This window comes from Nannospalax galili, unplaced genomic scaffold, assembly GCF_000622305.1.
Source record: "Nannospalax galili isolate Female #2095 unplaced genomic scaffold, S.galili_v1.0 scaffold32, whole genome shotgun sequence".
Lineage (NCBI taxonomy): Eukaryota > Metazoa > Chordata > Mammalia > Rodentia > Spalacidae > Nannospalax > Nannospalax galili.
In genome coordinates, this window is record NW_008335297.1 from 3,818,198 (window position 1) to 3,835,523 (window position 17,326).

At 45.2% G+C, this 17,326-nt stretch overlaps 1 protein-coding gene across 3 annotated transcripts in view; it reads right to left on the bottom strand.

The window, feature by feature from the left end:
* The window catches only part of Snx29 (sorting nexin 29), a 524,875-nt gene that overhangs the window by 483,839 nt on the left and 23,710 nt on the right, over nt 1–17,326 (bottom strand). The window contains exons 2-3 of one of the 3 annotated variants that reach the window (XM_008829910.3): nt 14,011–14,072; nt 11,774–11,826 (exon numbers count right to left, since the gene is read on the bottom strand). The exons of 1 other annotated variant lie outside the window; for it this stretch is intronic. In XM_008829910.3, the coding sequence (XP_008828132.1) occupies nt 11,774–11,826; nt 14,011–14,072 (115 nt within the window). Of the gene's footprint in view, nt 1–11,773; nt 11,827–14,010; nt 14,073–17,326 lie in introns of those variants that run through there. One more of the 3 variants, XM_029562004.1, reaches the window with a different exon arrangement.

The following is a 17,326-nucleotide window of genomic DNA, read 5'->3' on the forward strand; positions in this document are numbered from 1 at the left end:
CTCTCTCTCAGGATCTTTGGTCTTAGCAGAACACCGTCCCTCATGTCAGCCCCCAAATCTAAGAGCAGGTCAGCCCCAAAGGTATTCTCTCACTGTCTGGGCACCTGGCACCTTCTGTCATACCGAGGACTCATTATTTTAGGACTTGTCCTAAGTTTGACTCTACTACTGCTGAATGTGATGGATTTCAGAGCCTCCCTAAAGGGTTACCTTCTGACTGCTAAAGCCAGAGGACTGAGACCTGAGCTCTGTTTAAAAAGAGAGCTGCAAGGGGCTTATTATTTTGAACTATTCTGAACAAGCTGGCATTTTTGTAGGTTAAAAAATGATCAAAGGCCAGGCATGGTGGCACACACCTTTAATCCCAGCACACGGGAGGCAGAGGCAGGCAGATCTCTGTGAGTTCAAGGCCAGCCTGGTCCACATAGTGAGTTCCAGGACAGCTGGGACTACAGAGAGACCCTTTTTCAAAAAGACCAAAAAAAAAAAAAATGTCTGTGACCATTCAGATAGCATAGAAACCGAATCCTCACTGGCTGCAGCAGGCAGCAGAAGAATAAAATTCTTGCAATGTAAAGAGTAATTTCTAAAAAATCCCTTTATCCTTCAACCAGATCCCTGCAGGGCCCTGAAGAAGAGTGAACACAGAGAGTCTTCAGTTATCCCAGCAAACTACAATTTGTTATGTGTGTCCTGAAAACTCATTATGTACAAATGCCAATTTTTTAAGGCAGTCTCAGTACATAACCTAAGCTGGCCTTCAACTTGCAATTCTCCTGTCCAAGCTTCCCAAAAGCTGGGATTGCCAGTGTGCATCACCATGCCCAGCCATAAATAGCAATTTTAAGTATCATACTTCTATGTGTTTTCTCTTTGCAACATAGACATACATTTTAATATGTGGTATTAAATACATATTAAATGTTTAATAAACATATCCAATGAAGACTGACAAAAAACTACAGCTAATGATTAAAACCCTTTCACAGCCGGCGTGGTGGCGCACGCCTTTTATTCCATCACTCAGGAGGCAGATGCAGGTGGATCTTTGTGAGTTTAAGACCAGACTGGTCTACATAGTGAGTTCCAGGTCAGCTGGGGCTACAGTGAGAACCTGTCTCAAAACAAACAAAACCTTTCATAATGCAACATAAGGGGCTGGAGAGATGGCTCAGCGGTTAAGAGCACTGACTGCTCTTGCAGAGGAACCAGGTTCCATTCCCAGCACCCACATGGTGGCTGACAACCTATGTAACTCCAGTTCCAGGGGAATTTGATGCTCTCTTCTGATCTCTGTGAGCATTGCCCTCACATACACATAAAAATACTAAAATATTTTTTAAAAAGCAAAAAAAAAAAAAAAAAAAAAAAGATCAAATATTTGCCATTTCACTTAGTTCCATTTAATGCCAAGGCAAGTCTCTCTCCCAGTTATCACTGAGCCTGGAGATAAACTGAAAGGAGTTTAATGCCATGACATTTAACACCTAAAATGATGTTAAATACTTGTAGTGACATTAAACCTCTCATTTGGGGTGGATGCTGGAGAAGTGGAAAAAGATGTGATTTTTAAAGACTGAGGACCACACTGAGAACCGAACACAGGCTCCAATCCCCATTCCACTACTCAGAAACCCACACCAAAGGTAGGGAGGACGAAGTGCTTACCTGTAAAAGTAGGGAAACCAATCCCTTTTCCTGCTCATCCAATTCCATTTATAAAAGTGCTGCACTTCACCTTTCCTGTACAGAAGACAGCGGCATCCAAGAAAGCTAACTCAGCCAGCTCCTTCTGCTGGTGACCAACAGGGAGCCAAGCCCTGGGCAGAACAGCTGGTGTTTTCTCCAGCATCTGGGCCCTACTAGAGAGCCATTTCTGGAGCACCTGCCTCTGGTGTAGAAGCCTTCCACAACTACCTAACTCTGTTCTGTCTCCAATCCTGGCCCACCTCCACTTCTCCCAAAATTGCAGTATCTTCAGCTAAAATATAATCTGTTATTGTAATATAACTGTTAGTTATTGCAAAGGATCCCTGACAGACACATCACTGTACCACTGTCTCAATTCATTTGTTGTTGCTATTACAAAACACTTGAGACCAGGCAATTTATAAAGAAAAGGGGTTTCTTTTGTTTTACGGGTCTAGAAGGTGGGGAATTCAAGAACATGGTGAGGGCCTCCTGCTGCTTCAACTTAAAGAAGAAAGTGGGCGGGCAAGAAGGTATTTGCAGAAGAGAATGGAGGCTAAACTCCATAGTGAACTCATTCCAAAGGGAAGGGTGTTAAACTACTCATGAGGGCTCCACCCTTACAACTGAACCCCTTTTCTCTGGAACCTACCTCCCAAACTGTTATACTGAGGAGTTAGGGTTCCAACACATGAACTTTGGGGAAACAGACTCATACTACAACTGTCCTGTCAAAAGTTCCAACTGTGGGCTGGAGAGATGGCTCAGCAGTTAAGAACATTAGTTGTTCTTGCAGAAGACCCAGCACCCACATGGCAGCTTGTCCGAAATTCCAGTCCCAGGGGATCTGACAGCCTCTTCTGTCCTCTGCGGGCATTGCACAACATGGGTGCACTAACACACATGCAGGCAATACATTCATACACATAAAATTTTTAAAAAGTTCCAGCTGTGAGCTAGAGATGGCTCAGTGGTTTAGAGCACTTGCTATTCTTCCAGAGAACCCAGATTTGACCCCCAGCACCCACATGGTGGCTCTGTCACCCTCTTCCAGCCTTAGAAAGCACTATATACATACCAGCAGTCAAAAACACTTGTAGAAATAGAAATAAAACAAATCCTTTTTTTTTTGGCCTTTTTGAGACAGGGTCTCCCTGTAGCCCCAGCTGGAACTCACTATGGAGACTAGGCTGGCCCTTGAACTCACAGAGATCTGCCTGCCTCTGCCTCCCAGGTGCTGGATTAAAGGCATGTGCACGCCATCACGCCCAGCACAAACCATTTTTTTAAAAAGGTTCCAACCGAAGCCATCCCAACCAGCTGGACTTGAGTTGGGAGAAAAGCCAGCACCTCACAGTCTTGACCCCTTTTCTTTTTATTGCATTCATTTATTTATTGTGTATGTGCACAACATGGTGTATATACATATGTGTGGACATATGTGGAGGTCAGAGGACACATGTGGGTCCCAGGAATCAAGCCCACATTGTCAGGTTTGACTATAAGCACCTTTACTCACTGGAACATCTCATCTACCCACAAGATTTCTTTTTTTTCCTTTTTTCTTTTTTTTAACATATATGAGTATTATGCCTGCATGTATGTTAAGTACACCTATGTTGTGCAATCCCCATGGAAGCCAGAAGAGGGTGTTGATCCCCTGGAACTGGGGTTATGGACGGTTGTTAGCCACTGTGTGGGTACTGGGAACCACACCTTGGTCCTCTGCAAGAACAGCCAGTGCTCTTAACCACTGAGCCATCTCTCCAACCCCCACGAGACTTCTTAAGACAGCCAATACACAGTGACATTCAGGGCCAGTCAGTATTCAGCCTTTAAGACAAGTCCCTCCACTCATCCACTACCATAAAAGATGCTGGTTCCTTGAGCTCTTGCAAAGACTAATACGGGAAGAGATGCATTTAAGAAGCTGTATTTGGGGCTAGGGATATGACTCGGAGGTAGAGCACTTACCTATCATGTATAAGGTCCTGGGTTCCCTATCCAGTCCCAAAGAAAGGAGGGGGTAAGAAAGGAGCCCTATTTTGCAAAGAGAATCAAGAAAGGTAGCCAGAGTTACATGGAAAGAAGCCTTCCAACACCCATCGCCTCTGAGAGCAAAAGCAAACATCTTCAAAGGCTCACAGTTCGCTTCTGCCCTTCCTGTCTGTTTGCAGTCTACCCTCTGAATCAACAGGCATGGCAGGCAGGTGTCATAAATAAGCTAAGTAACAGTGAGCCCACTCAGCCTACACTCTCAAATGGGCAGGGTCCCCCCATGTGGTATGAAAACAACATTGTTCCATACCAGACACTCCTCACAATGAGCAAGGTCCATGAAATCCTCAGGCTCCAGCGAACTAAGCAAAGGTGGACTGAGAAAGGACAGGATTCCTAACTGGGCCTTGAGCGCCAACATAATCCTAGGCCAGCCTGCCCAGGGAATTCAAAAGCTTGCTAGACTCCATCTGTACCACTTCCAGTCAAAGGTTAGTCTTTACTGTGAATGTGACTGGATTTAGAATCATCTTAGAAACACATCTCTGGGTGTGCCTGTGATAGGATTTCTGTAGAGATTAATATAGAAGGGAAGACCCACCCTGAAGGTGAGCAGCACCATTCCATGGGCTGGGGTCCCAGACCGAATGAAAGGAGAAAAGCAGCTGACGACCGGCATTCACCTCTCTGCTTCCTGACTGCTCCAGCAGCTGACTCTGAGGGATGCTGGGCTGGGACAGGGGATAGCACAGCGGCTGCAGAGAATCAACAAGAATTCCAAAGAAGATTCCTCACCTCATCACAGGTGAGGAAGAGGGGTGACTTGTCCACCTTTTCAGACCTCGTGGCTATTTCTTTGAAGCCTGGGAATCATTTCTTTAGATGTAAATCTTGGTACCTGCCAAGAGGAAGGTAACAGTGACAAGGAAAAGAAAAAGTCCTGCCTTTTGGGTTAGGGTCCCAAAAAGCTAGCAAGTTTGGCAGTGGAGCCAGCAAGCATGGGCTGGGGAGGAGCTTCAGAGAATGTGTGACACTGTCCAGCATGTCAGGGCAAGCATGCTTGGGATTCGGATTCAAGAGCTAGACAGAAGAAAGGAAAAGTTATGTTTTTTAGTTCAAACCCAGAAAAGCATGTAGGCTGAGCTGTGGAGAGATGCAAGCAGCTGCCGTGACTGCCACTTCACCACACTGGTCCACTTCCCTCTGGTGAAGCATCTCACAGAACGGACAAGGAAGGTAGCTGCCTGCAGCCAATGGATCCACAAAAACTCGAACTTAGAAATGAGAATGAATGCCATAAGCGGGAAGGCCAGGCTCAAAATCAACAAAGAATACTGTACAGTCATCCCTCAGGACTGTGGGGGACCACTTCAGCCCTGTAGATACCAAACCTCAGGGATATTCAAGGCCCACATCTAGTCTGGTGTCGTATTTGTATAGAATCTATGTGCATCCTCCCATATACTTCAAATCACCTCTGAATTACTTATAATACCTAACAAATGCAAATTCTGGGTAAATAGTTATTAGCCTATATTTTCTAGGAGATAATGACCCCCCCCAGAAAAAAAGTTAGCACATGTTCAGTACAGACATGTTTCTGAGGGAGGGAGGGTGCTGGGGATAGAATGCAAAGCCTTGCAACTGCTAAGCACATGCTCCACCACCCACCTATATTCCAAGTCTTTTTAATATTTTCACCTGCAGTTGAGTTCACACATCTACAACTTGTAGATACAGAGGGCCAACTATATACTGCAGAGCCCAAGAGACTAGGGTGCAACTCCTAATCCCACCACTTTTACAATGTCTGACTATGGTGGCTTAGATTTGCTCATGTGTTGAAAACCTGGTCCCCTAGCATCAGTGTTCAGAGTTGAGGCTCTAGGAAGTGATAGGATCATGAGGGCCCTGACCTCATCAATGGATTGGTCCATTGATGGATTTACAACTTAGTGGCACTATTAGGAAGTCACAGAAACCTGAGGAGGTGGAGCCCAGTTGGAGAAAGCAGACTGAAGAAAGCAGGTCACTGGGAACATCTGTGAAGGATGCACCACGTCCCTTGTCCCTTCCTCTCAGCTGCACTTTCTGCTTCCAGGCTGTACAAGGTGAGCAACTCTGTTCTACCACACCCTTCTTCCATAATATCTGTCTCACCACAACTCCAGAGACAGTCAGCTGAGGACTGCTTCCTGAACCTACAGGTCAAAGTAAGTTTTTTCTGCTTTTAAGTCATTTCCCTCAGGTATCCTGTCACAGTAATAAAAAAACTGATGAATACACTGACACTATTTTCCCTCTCAGAATCTGTTTTCTCATGAGTAAAGGGAGGACAATGTGTTTAGTTAGGTTGTCCCTAAGACTGCTGACACAGAGTAGCAAAGGAATAGTAAAAGTAGCTAGTACTGTTAATGGTTAGCCACAGGCAACAGTGACAGCAGAAGGAATTCTCTTTTTTTTTTTTTTTTTTTTTTTTTTCCCCCCCAAGACAAGGTCTCACTATGTAGCCATGGCTCACTGGAACTCTCCATGTAGACCAGGCTAGCCTGGACCTCACAGAGATCTACCCACCTCTATCTCCACAATGTTGAGATTAAAGGCATGTGGTACCACACCTGACAGGAATTAACTTTTTTAATTCTACTATCCAACATTTCTTAAACACGCGTGTGATACATTCACTTCCCAGAAGCCCCAACTCTGAACACTGATGCTTGGGGACCAGGTTTTCAACACATGAGCATATCTAAACTACCAGTCAGACAACATGGAAGTGTGTGCTGTGTGTTTATTTGTAGGTGTGTACATGCTACAGTGTGCATATGTGGAGGTCAGAGGGCCAACTTTCAAGAGTTTGTTCTTTCCACCATAAGGGTCATAGGACTGAACACAGATCATTAGACCCAAGGCCTTTACGTGCTAAGCCATCTTGCAGGCCCAAACAATATTTTACATAATAAAAGGCAAAGCTATGAATTCTATTGCACAGGAATACATTCATCATATCTATAACTTGTAGATACAGAGGGGCAACTGCATACTGCAGAGCCCAAGAGACTAGGGTTCAACTCCTAATCCCACCACTTCCATGTTGTCTGACTGGTAGTTTAGATATGCTCATGTGTTGAAAACCTGGTCCCCAAGCATCAGTGTTCAGAGTTGGGGCTTCTGGGAAGTGAATGTATCATGAGGGCTCTGACCTCTTCAATGGATTGGTCCATTGATGGATTTACAACTGGTGGCATAGTACAAACTGCCTATCAGGAAATGGACAGCATGATGAGGAAAGAAATTACAAAGAGGTGGTAGACAGATGTACATGTGTACATGCTATACACATAATATATGCACACACACATAGGCACAAACTAGCCAGTAAGGGTGAGCCCTTTTTAATGAACTCTACATCTCAATACAAGACCTGAAACAAATTAGAAAGGACTGGATAGAAGCTTCAGTGTTCACAAGAACCACCAATTTACAACTGTTCTTTTTATTGCATTTGTTCATGCTTTTTGAGACAGGGTCTCATGTAGCCCAAGCTGGCCTCAAACTTGCTAGAAGCCAAAGATAACCTTAAACAGCTGATCCTCCTGCCTCCACCTCCATAGTGGTGGGATCACTGTCATGGGCCACCATGCCCAGCTTTCTTTTTATTGTTATAAAGGAGAAGCTTACTGAAAATGCAGATTCTCAGTTGGGTGTGGTGTGCAAATCTGTAATCCAAGCACTCAAAAGACTGAAGCAAGAGGATGCAGACTTCCAGACCAATCTGGTCTACAAAGACCCTGCCTCAAAACCTGCAAATTGTCAAGCAAGCCCTCACATCTGTGCACATACACTCTAACACTGTAGACCTAGGATGGGGCATGATAGCTGAATGATGAATTTACAAGCCCTCCCTATGCTTCTGATGCAGGAGACCTTCAATCCCAAAATGAGAACCCTTCATCTGACATAGGGCAGACCCCATATCAGCCTTTACAAAAAGGTGAATCAGTAATTCTGTGTAATAATGTAATGTTAAAACACACACTGACATTCTAATGCATGGCAGGCCGCAAGTGTCTGTGCAACATGGGGGAGGCGGACACTGAAGGTCCACAAGTTTAAGACCAGCCTGAGATACACAGCATGACCCTGTCTCAAAAAATAAAACAAGGGCCAGGGAAATGGCTCAGCAAGCAAGTCAATGCACTTGCCACCAAGCCTACCAACCAGAGTCTGATCCTCAGAATTCATATGGTAGGACACAATCGACTACCACAAACTGTCCTCACATGTGAGCATGCATGCACACATGCACGCGCACACACACACACACCACAAAATAATGCAAAACCCTGAGAAGTTAAAAAAAAAAAAAATAGGAAAAGCGGCCTATTCTGGTTTGGGTTTTGTTGCTGTGATAAAAGACTCTGACCAGAACCAAGTTGAAAAGGAAAGGGTTTATTTGGCCTACACCTCCATGTCATAATCCATCATCAAGGGGAGTCAGGGGCAGGAACTCAAGGCAGAAACCTAGAGGCAGGAACTGAAGCAGAGACCATGGAGAAACGTTGCTTACTGGTTTGTTCCCCCTGGCTTGCTACTTTTCTTATACAGCCCAGGCCCACCTGCCCAGGGATGGCACTGCCCACATGAGCTGGGCCTCCCTACATCACTTAGCAATCAAGAAATGCCTCCACAGACATGCTTACAGGCCAAGCTGATGGAAGATATTCCTCAACTAAGGTTCCCGCTTCCCAAATATGTCAGGTTGACAAACACTAACCAGCAGACAGCCATTCTGTCCACAAAGCTCACAAGCAAGACACCACAGACATTGGAGCACTTGACTACAGGAAAATGGAACACACACTTTCAGGATGCCAGTTCTTTTCTGAGCACCTAGGCTGCTGGCAGAGGATTAGGCACTGCACAGAGAAAAGAAACTGCTAGGCTCAGCTATGGGGTGAGACTCAAACATCACCAAATAACTCATACACATAGGTGTTCAGGATGAGAAGGGGACATAGGTGCTGAGTCAGAGCATCCCTGGGTACTGGGGGTCAGCACAAGAGGTAAGAACAGAACATCTCAGTTCTCAAGCGCTGGAGATTACATCAGATTATCAACATAGCCACATCTCTGTGGACTCAGGGCTGGCATTATGGTGACAGAAGACAGATAAAAACTAAATAAAATAGCATAATGCATAGCTTGCAAGGTGCTAAGCATTGTGGAAGAAAATCTAGCAAAGAAGGAAGAGGGGAGTATCACAGCAACCTTCACCACTTTTTTCTGGTCTTTCTGAGACAGGGTCTCCCTGTAGCCCCAGTTGGCCTGGAACTCACTATGTAGGCCAGGCTGGCCTTAAACTCACAGAGATCTACCCACTTCTGCTGGGATTAAAAGTGTGTGCCACCTTGCCAAGCCTGCAATCTTCACCACATTTTTTTTTAAATGTGTATGAGTGTATTGCCTGCATGTATATGAGTGCACCCGTGTCGCGCAATGCTGCGGAGGTCAGAAGAGGGCTTCAGATTCTGCTGGAACTGGAGTTAAGGACGGTTCATAGCCACCATGTGGGTATTGGGAATCGAACCCGGGTCCTCTGCAAGAGCAGTCAGTGTTCTCAACCACTGAGCCATCTCTCCAGCTCCAATCTTCACCACTTTTAAAGAACCACACAGCTCAGGAGCTGGAGAGATGGCTTAGCAGTTAAGGGCACTGACTGATCTTGAGGAAGATCCAGGTTGGATTCCCAGAAGCCACGTGGTGGCTAACAACCATCCATAACCCCAGTTCCAGGGGAATTCAACACTCTCTTCTGACCTCTGCAGACATTGCATGACATAAGTGCACTTACATACATGCAGACAATTCACTCATACACATAAAAATAATAAATATTTTCAAAAAGAACCCCACAGCTCTAAGAAATGTGGTTCTCTACAAAACCACATTTACACTACAAAAGGGAAGAGAGGTCAGATGAAGAATAGCCAGCCCTGTGAGGCAGGCAGGGGTCAGAGAGTGGGGGACCTGGACACTGCCCATCAGGGCAAGTGCTGAGCAAGTATGTCCTCTGGCCTCTGCCTGTGCTGCAGGGCATGAATCAGTCTTGACTGACATCACAGAGTAGTTCCAGCAGGGACTGGATGCCTGTGAGTCTCAGCTCTGCCAAAATGCTTGTGACCATCCAATGTTATAAACATGGGCAATTTGTTTACCTTTCTTGGGCCACAAATGTCACTGATACAATTTGGGTTTTTTTTTTTTAAAAACCATTAAAGGAACATGTGGCCACAATAAAATATATGAAAAAAATATCAGAAAACATTTTTTAAAATCCCTATTATTTCCATCCCTAATGCCACCTCTGTTCACATCTTGGTGGTTTATTTCTGGTTTTTGCCACAGTTGTTTAATATAGCTGCAATAGTCCCTATATACTTCCTTAGCTTGCTCTTGTTACTGTCATGACACATGCGTGTTTACCACATACATCATTTTTATTACATTTCATTTATTTATTGTGTGCGTGTCTGTGGGTGTATACATGCCACTGTGTGTGTGTGTGGAGATCAGAGGACAACTTGCAGGAGTTGGTTCTCTCCTCATACCATGTGGGCCCATTGATCAAACTCAGGTTTTAGGCTTGAAGGCAGACCTGTTTACCCACTAAGTCATCTAACAGCCCTACATACATAAGTTTTATTGTAACATATGTACTTTCTGCTTAAAGCAAATTCTGAATGAATGTTGTTCTTTGCTGTTTTGCTTTGCTTGTGCTCTCACAAGTTCTATATATGCTCTCACATGTTCAATATGTGCTCTCATGCAAAACTATCCCTAGCTCTCTTTACTTTGTTAAATTTTCAGGCAAAGAGCTCACTACATTGTTCAAGTTGGCCCTGAACTCACTTTGTAGCCAAATAGATCATGACCTCACAGTCCAACTGCCTTCTGACTGGCTAAGATTACAGATCTGATGTCTCAGGTCTGGCAAAATATCATTTTAATAGTTGGCATTGGTTGTCAAATTGACACACTGGGAAGAGGGGGTCGCAATTGGGGAATTTTCTCTATCGGATTGGCCTGTGGCCATGTCTGTGAGGCATTTTCTTGACTGGTGAGCGATGCCCAGCCCACTGTGGGTGCTGCCACCTCTGGGCAGGTGGTCCTAGCTTGTATAAGAAAGCAGACTGAGCACAGGCCAGAGGAGCAAGCCAGTAAGCAGCATTCCTCCACGGCTTGTGCTTCAGTTCCTGCCTCCAGGTTCCTGTCCTGAGTTCCTGCCCGACTTCCCTCAGAGATGGACATCACTTGGAAGTGTAAAATGCAGTGAACTCCTTCCTCCCCAAGCTGGTTTTGGTCAGTGTTTTATCACAGCAACAGAAAGTTAACCAGAACAGTGGCTAATGGCATTCCATCCCACTGTTGTGCCTTACCTGATCAACTATTTTCTAATACTGAGTATTTAGGTTTCTGAGTTTTACAGTTGTAAATTATCATAAAAATAACCTTATAGAGGAAGGTACTTCAAGTAGAATAGATTCCTAGAAGGAGAAAATGGGAAACTAGAAGTGTTTTAGATAAACAATGGCTACATGGATGGTCCATAGTGGAGCAAACTTGGTCACTGCCTCTCCTGGCTCCAGAGACAGAACACAACAGCTTTCATCTCTTGGAACCTTTTCTGTGATAATAAAGTGGTTGGAGAAATGACCTATGAGCTGGGCATGGTGGCACATGTCAGTAGACTCCACTACTAGGATGGCTGAAGCAGGAAGATCTTGAATTAAAGAACAGTGTCAGGAGCTATGACCACACAAGCCTGTCAACCTGAGTTCAATCCGCAGATGCCAAGATGGAAGGAGAGAACCAATTCCCGCAAGATGTCCTCTGACCACACATTCATGGTGACACGTAAGCCCCTGCACTCATATACAAACTAATGATAAATTAGATTAAACAATTTTTAAGTTTTTTTTTAAAGAACTGTATGGAGAACATTGTGAAGCCATCTTAAAAGGACAAAAGAAGGTGGGGGCAGGCAACCAACAACCACCACAACAGACACAAGTGCCATATTTACCTGCTGTCGGAATCCGAGGCGATCTCCTTTCTCCCTCCAAAACGGATCTGGCACTGCACAGAGAAAGAAACCGCTGAGGTCAGCTGCTGGGACGAGATGCTCACATCACAAAACAGCCCACAGGCATTCAGAATCATCAGAGACACAGGCCAGAAGCCTGAGAGCAAGTCCCCAGGCCCTGGTGTCCCACAGAGGTGAGAACAGGCTCCTCTCTAAGGAAGCCCCAGTCTCCCACTTGCAGGGAACTGGCAAACAGGGCAGACAGGAAAGCAGGCCCACAGCCATCTGCAATCACCCAAGAAGTCTCTCACATCTGTCAGCCGGTGAGCCTCAGTGAGCTCTGAACAGGCCATACTAGAAACTTCCACAAATCTGTGCTGATAGAGCCTTTTTGACTGAGCCCAAAGGTGTTATGACTGGATATAAAATGACAACGGCCTAAGTGAGCCTTCAGACCAGTCATTTCATTTGGCTTGTACTAAACAATTTAGCCAGGCTGGGGAAACATCAAAGCCAACTGCTCACTTTTTAAAAAACAGAATATAAAACTTGCCCTAACCATTTTCGGTTGTAAAATTCAATTCACAGCATTATCCAGTCTTCACGATATCTTCTACACCCCCCCCCACCTACCCTTTCTTTTCCTTTTCTTTTTTGAACTGCATTTGTGTCTTTTGCAACAGAGCTTCACTCTATAGCCCCAACTCCTTTGGAATTCACTATGGAGCCCATGCTACCCTTAAATTCACAGCTCCTCCTGCCTCCACCTTCCAAGGGTTAAGATTACAGGTATGTGCAACCACACCCAACTCACTACTCAATTTAAAGGAGCAGAGTCTCTGCTATGGATCGCAGATTTGCATGATACCTAAGTTTATGGTTAAAATATACATTTCCTCTTAAAACGATACTGTTGTCAGAACTCATGCAGCAGTACACACTACGTGATGGATTTTAATTATAAATAAGGTATACATCAGTAAAGTAGGGGTGTTTAAGATAACTAATAGTTCGACTCCCCAAAATCATAACAGCAGAAACCCATTTGTGGCTCTTCAACTGCTACTCAACTGGCTGCCTCCTCTTGTCACATCTTCCATTTTTTGGATTCACTATGGACCAGGTGCTGGCCAGGCTCTTTACCTACATTAACATGTACAATTTGCTCAGCGTCCTTTTGCAGGTGAGAAGCCAGGTTCCAAGGGAAAAGAGATGCTCAGGGAGGATGGATGAGGGTAGATGAGTTGACAGCAGGGACTCAGTCCCCACTGAATCCCAAGCCTAGGGCCTTTCACCAGGCTCTCTCAAGGGCTAGACAGATGCTGGATTCCCTGGGCCCACTTCAACATTTAACCCACTACATGCATAAAATAGTCAATAGTCCCTGCCAAAAGGGGGACTTTTAGAATTCTCAGGTTTGGATCCTAGCTCTGTCACTTACTATTACGTCTTAAATGAGTTATTGATCTCTGAGTTTCAGTGTCTTCATGTATAAGGTAAAAATAATTGCAGGAACTCCTTCAACAGGTGGTTGGAAGAATTCAATGTAAGCTACTTACAGAGAGCAAGGCACAAGGTGGATATGTGACGACAGCTAACATTTCTTGTGTCTGGTATGTGTGGGCAAACACGGGATTCTGGCCTCACCCTAGCTCCTTGTGTACAGGCAGAAGCCAGCATCAACAACCAACAGCAGCCCACCTGGAGGCCCACACAGCTGCTGGCAACAAGGATCCTGCGAAGACCTGAAGAGGCCTGTTGGTGTGCCTTCAGGGTCCTAATTCCAAGCCAGCCCCTCTGAAGAGCTACGCTAAAAACAACTGCTGGCAAACCAAACTCTGAAATGACAGTGGTCATTGCTGGGGGCAGGGGGTTGCCTCAGACCTGTGAAACTCCACACAGATGGGCTCCTCCAACCCCGCTCTTGCCACCTTCCCCGAAATGTGACTCCCTAGGGAAAACTGTTCACCCCGTGCAGACACAGCCAGACATGGTGGCACACACCTGTAATACCAGCACTTGAGAGGCTGAGGCAGGAAGATTACTACAAGTTCCAGGACAGCCTAGGTTATATAGTAAATTCAAGGCCAATTTAGGCTACATAGCATACCTGGTGTCAAAACAAACAAACCATTCCCCAGATATAGAATAAGCCTATGCTTACAAAAGGGAAGAAACGATTTCTGTGTTAACTGTTGGATGCTCACAACAAAGATCAGCCTGTACATTCCTCTTACCTGCTTCACTGCATCCAGCAGTCGCTCCAGGAGGAATTGCCTTTTGTCATTGTTCTGTGACCCTAAAATGCAACAGGATTTAATTACTTCTATTTGACAATTCGACTCCTATTAAGACTTTCTGACGTGATAGTATACAGCCATCCACAAACAAGATCATCCTCTGCTGATCTTTAACAGAATTAGTATCCAGACTAGACACCAACAATCTCCACCACTGTGGTGAAGTTTGACCATTTGCCTGTTAATGCATCACAGGAAAACAGCTAAACTACTTTCCCCAGGTTTAAAGAATGTGTCCAGAATGGTCCGAGTTTCTCGGCCCCGGCATTCCCTGCACTGCAGGAAGCTGAGCAGTGTCCCTGGCCTCTATCCATTCCTGAGTTGGATAGACATACTGGCAAATGTCTCCTGGAGGGCAAGGTTGCCCCTTTGACAACCAGGAGTATAACATAACATGTACATTGCCTAGAATAGGCACTGTGATTGTCTGACCATCCCAATGTCCTTTCCCCATGCTATCTTTGGCTACACAAGCTGGAAAACCTAATTACTCCTTTCCTGAGCAGCTAAGGCTGACCTTAAAGAGTTAGGCCAATGGGAACTGGGGATGTCACTAAGTGGGCAGAGTGCTTGCCTAGCACACACAAAGCCCTGGGTTCAATCCTCAGCACCACATTAACCAGAGATAGTTACACACACCTGTAATACCAGCAATTGGGAGGTGAAGGAAAAAGGATCAAGAATTCAAGGTGATCCTCAGCTACATAAGGAGCTTGAGGCCAGCCTCGGATACATGAGACTCTGCCTCAAAAAGAGTATGACCAATGAGAAGTAAGCACAAGAGTGCTGGGGGTGGGGGTTCTGGTAAAGATGTACCTTCTGATACAGAGAAATGATATGAAGGGCATTAGTCCTTCCTCTATCCTGCCTCACTCATACATATGTTGGTAGAGAGCCACAGCAACAGCTTACCCTCATAAAATCACATACCCAAAGGGAAAGCCACATGAATCAGGAAAACTTCCCCTGGAATCAGTGAGTGACTAAGCCAATACCACATATAATTCTCACCAGATAAAAAACTACATATGAGCCAGGCGTGGTGGTGCACACCTTTAATCCAAGCACTTGGCGGGGCAGAGACAGGCAGATCTCTGTGAGTTCAAAGCCAGTCTGGTCTACATAGTGAGTTCTAGGCCAGCTGGGGCCACAGGAAGACCCTGTCTCAAAAAGACTGAAGAAATAAAAATAAAAATAAAAATAAACTGCATGTCCAAACCACTGCAAGTTGGTTAGGCTATTACTTGCAGCCAAATAAATTCTGAAATGATACACAAGACACATGCAGAATTTCCATTAAGAAAGTCTTGGGCAAGGGAATTTCACTATGAAGATCACTGTCAGACCATGCTTATAACCACAAGACGCCCAGGGGCACCAATCAATGGAGTCAAGGCTATGGATCACAATGCTTTTGCCCAGAGTAGTCACTTCAAAGAACAGGTATGAAATTGGTCAGAAGCTACTTCTGACCTGGGCAACTCTACATGGGCTGCACCAGGGCAGAGTAAGTGTTAAAGACACAGGAATGAAATGGAGCTAAAATTCTATTCGGAATAAGCAAACTGTATGCATGTGGATATAAAACAAGGTGACAGAGAGAGTCATCCTAGGGAAAAAACCCAAGCATAGTGAGAGAGCAGAGAAGAAGGAAGACAGCCACTTCCAGGGCATCGTGGCATGCTGTCTGCATAGGCAACATGTAAGTTAAGCTCTTTATAAAGAGAAGGAACAATTTCAGAAAGACACGGAAGGGTCCATTCTGGGCAGAGGATGAGGCCTGAAGACAGGCCCAGCTTCTGTCCACAGGATTAAAAGGAAGTCTGCAATGGAGAAGAAAAGCAGAAGGCATCATGTGACAGGCAGTCAGGGGGGCCCACAGACCAGTGTTGGGGAACCCTGCTGTTAAGGTCGGCAGGGGTTTCCTGCCTGACTTACCTAGAAAGTGCTTCCAAACAGGGATGCCTGACCTTATTCAGAACATGACCTTTGGCATAGTTACCTGCAATAAAAACTGCCCCCAGGTTTTTTCTATATGATAATTAGGCATTGCCCTATAGCCAGATGATAGAATCCCACTACCACATGTAAATAAAGCATACTATGAGCACCTATCAGCCGAAGCTTTGGCTGCTGCCTCCACACTATATTTTCCCTGACCCCCACTAAATAAATGGAGCTGTATCACTGAATCTGCCTCCCTGGAAGGACTGTCGTCCGGCAGTGCTCACTGGCTGTCCTGACCCCGTTCATCGCTTCTGCTCCCTTTGTCCTCATGGGCCGGTGGCCAATGACCCATGAGGGGAGGGAGAGACCCCACAGACCAGGGCACAGCTTTTAAATTTTGCTTCAATCTGAGCACTAACTGGCGGAAATGTGATTTGATGCAAGACACTGCCCCTTTCAGGCCTGTGTGGGGGCCACCACACCAAGACCCCTGCCTTCTTTCAGATCTGGAGGTAAAGCCAAGAACTTTTCTGAAAGATGTTTTAATAAAGGAAAGCCTGCACCACATTCCAACTAAACAAGAGACCATCTTGAAGCACGATTCATGGCACGTACAGACCCCATTAGCCCAAGGCCACCAACACATTCCTTCACACCTGTGTCTGTCTATAATCCTGCTCTTTGCTGAGAAGAGTTTGTTTCTGTTCTTCCCTCCCTAATACCAAAAAGGGGAAGTCAGGTTTTCGTCCTTCCTTTTTCCAAGTACTGGACCCAACACTCCACATATATTTGGACAGCAACAACGAGAAATGATAATTTCACCCCTGGAAATGCTTTGACCATTTTTTTCTCATCATATAATAGAAATACAAGAGCACATCAGATGGATGCTAAAAGTTCTTGGAATGTGACAGTAATTAAGAACTTTGAGCCTCCATCGGTGTAGTGGCTATGATCTAAGCAGACCGCCAGAGAGTGCCAGGTTCTGGCCTCCCTCTGGCATAAGGGCTGAGAACACAGGGGACTGCCTGAGAGCTCCTGGATCCCGCCTCCACATGGTGGGGTACAAACCTTCGAAGGAAGCCTGTGTATACCTGACTGGAACCTGAATTGGGCTTCTATGGGTACTCCAGAAAAGCTAATCTGAAGCAATCAGTTCCCTCCAAAATAAAACCTGAGAGAATCTGAACCCTGTACCAACCAGCTTTACATAACCAATAAGGAAAGGACCTAGGCACCCCAATAATACAAACAGAAGCATAATTCAACTTAATTCTCATATCAGAATCATAAACAACAATAGAAA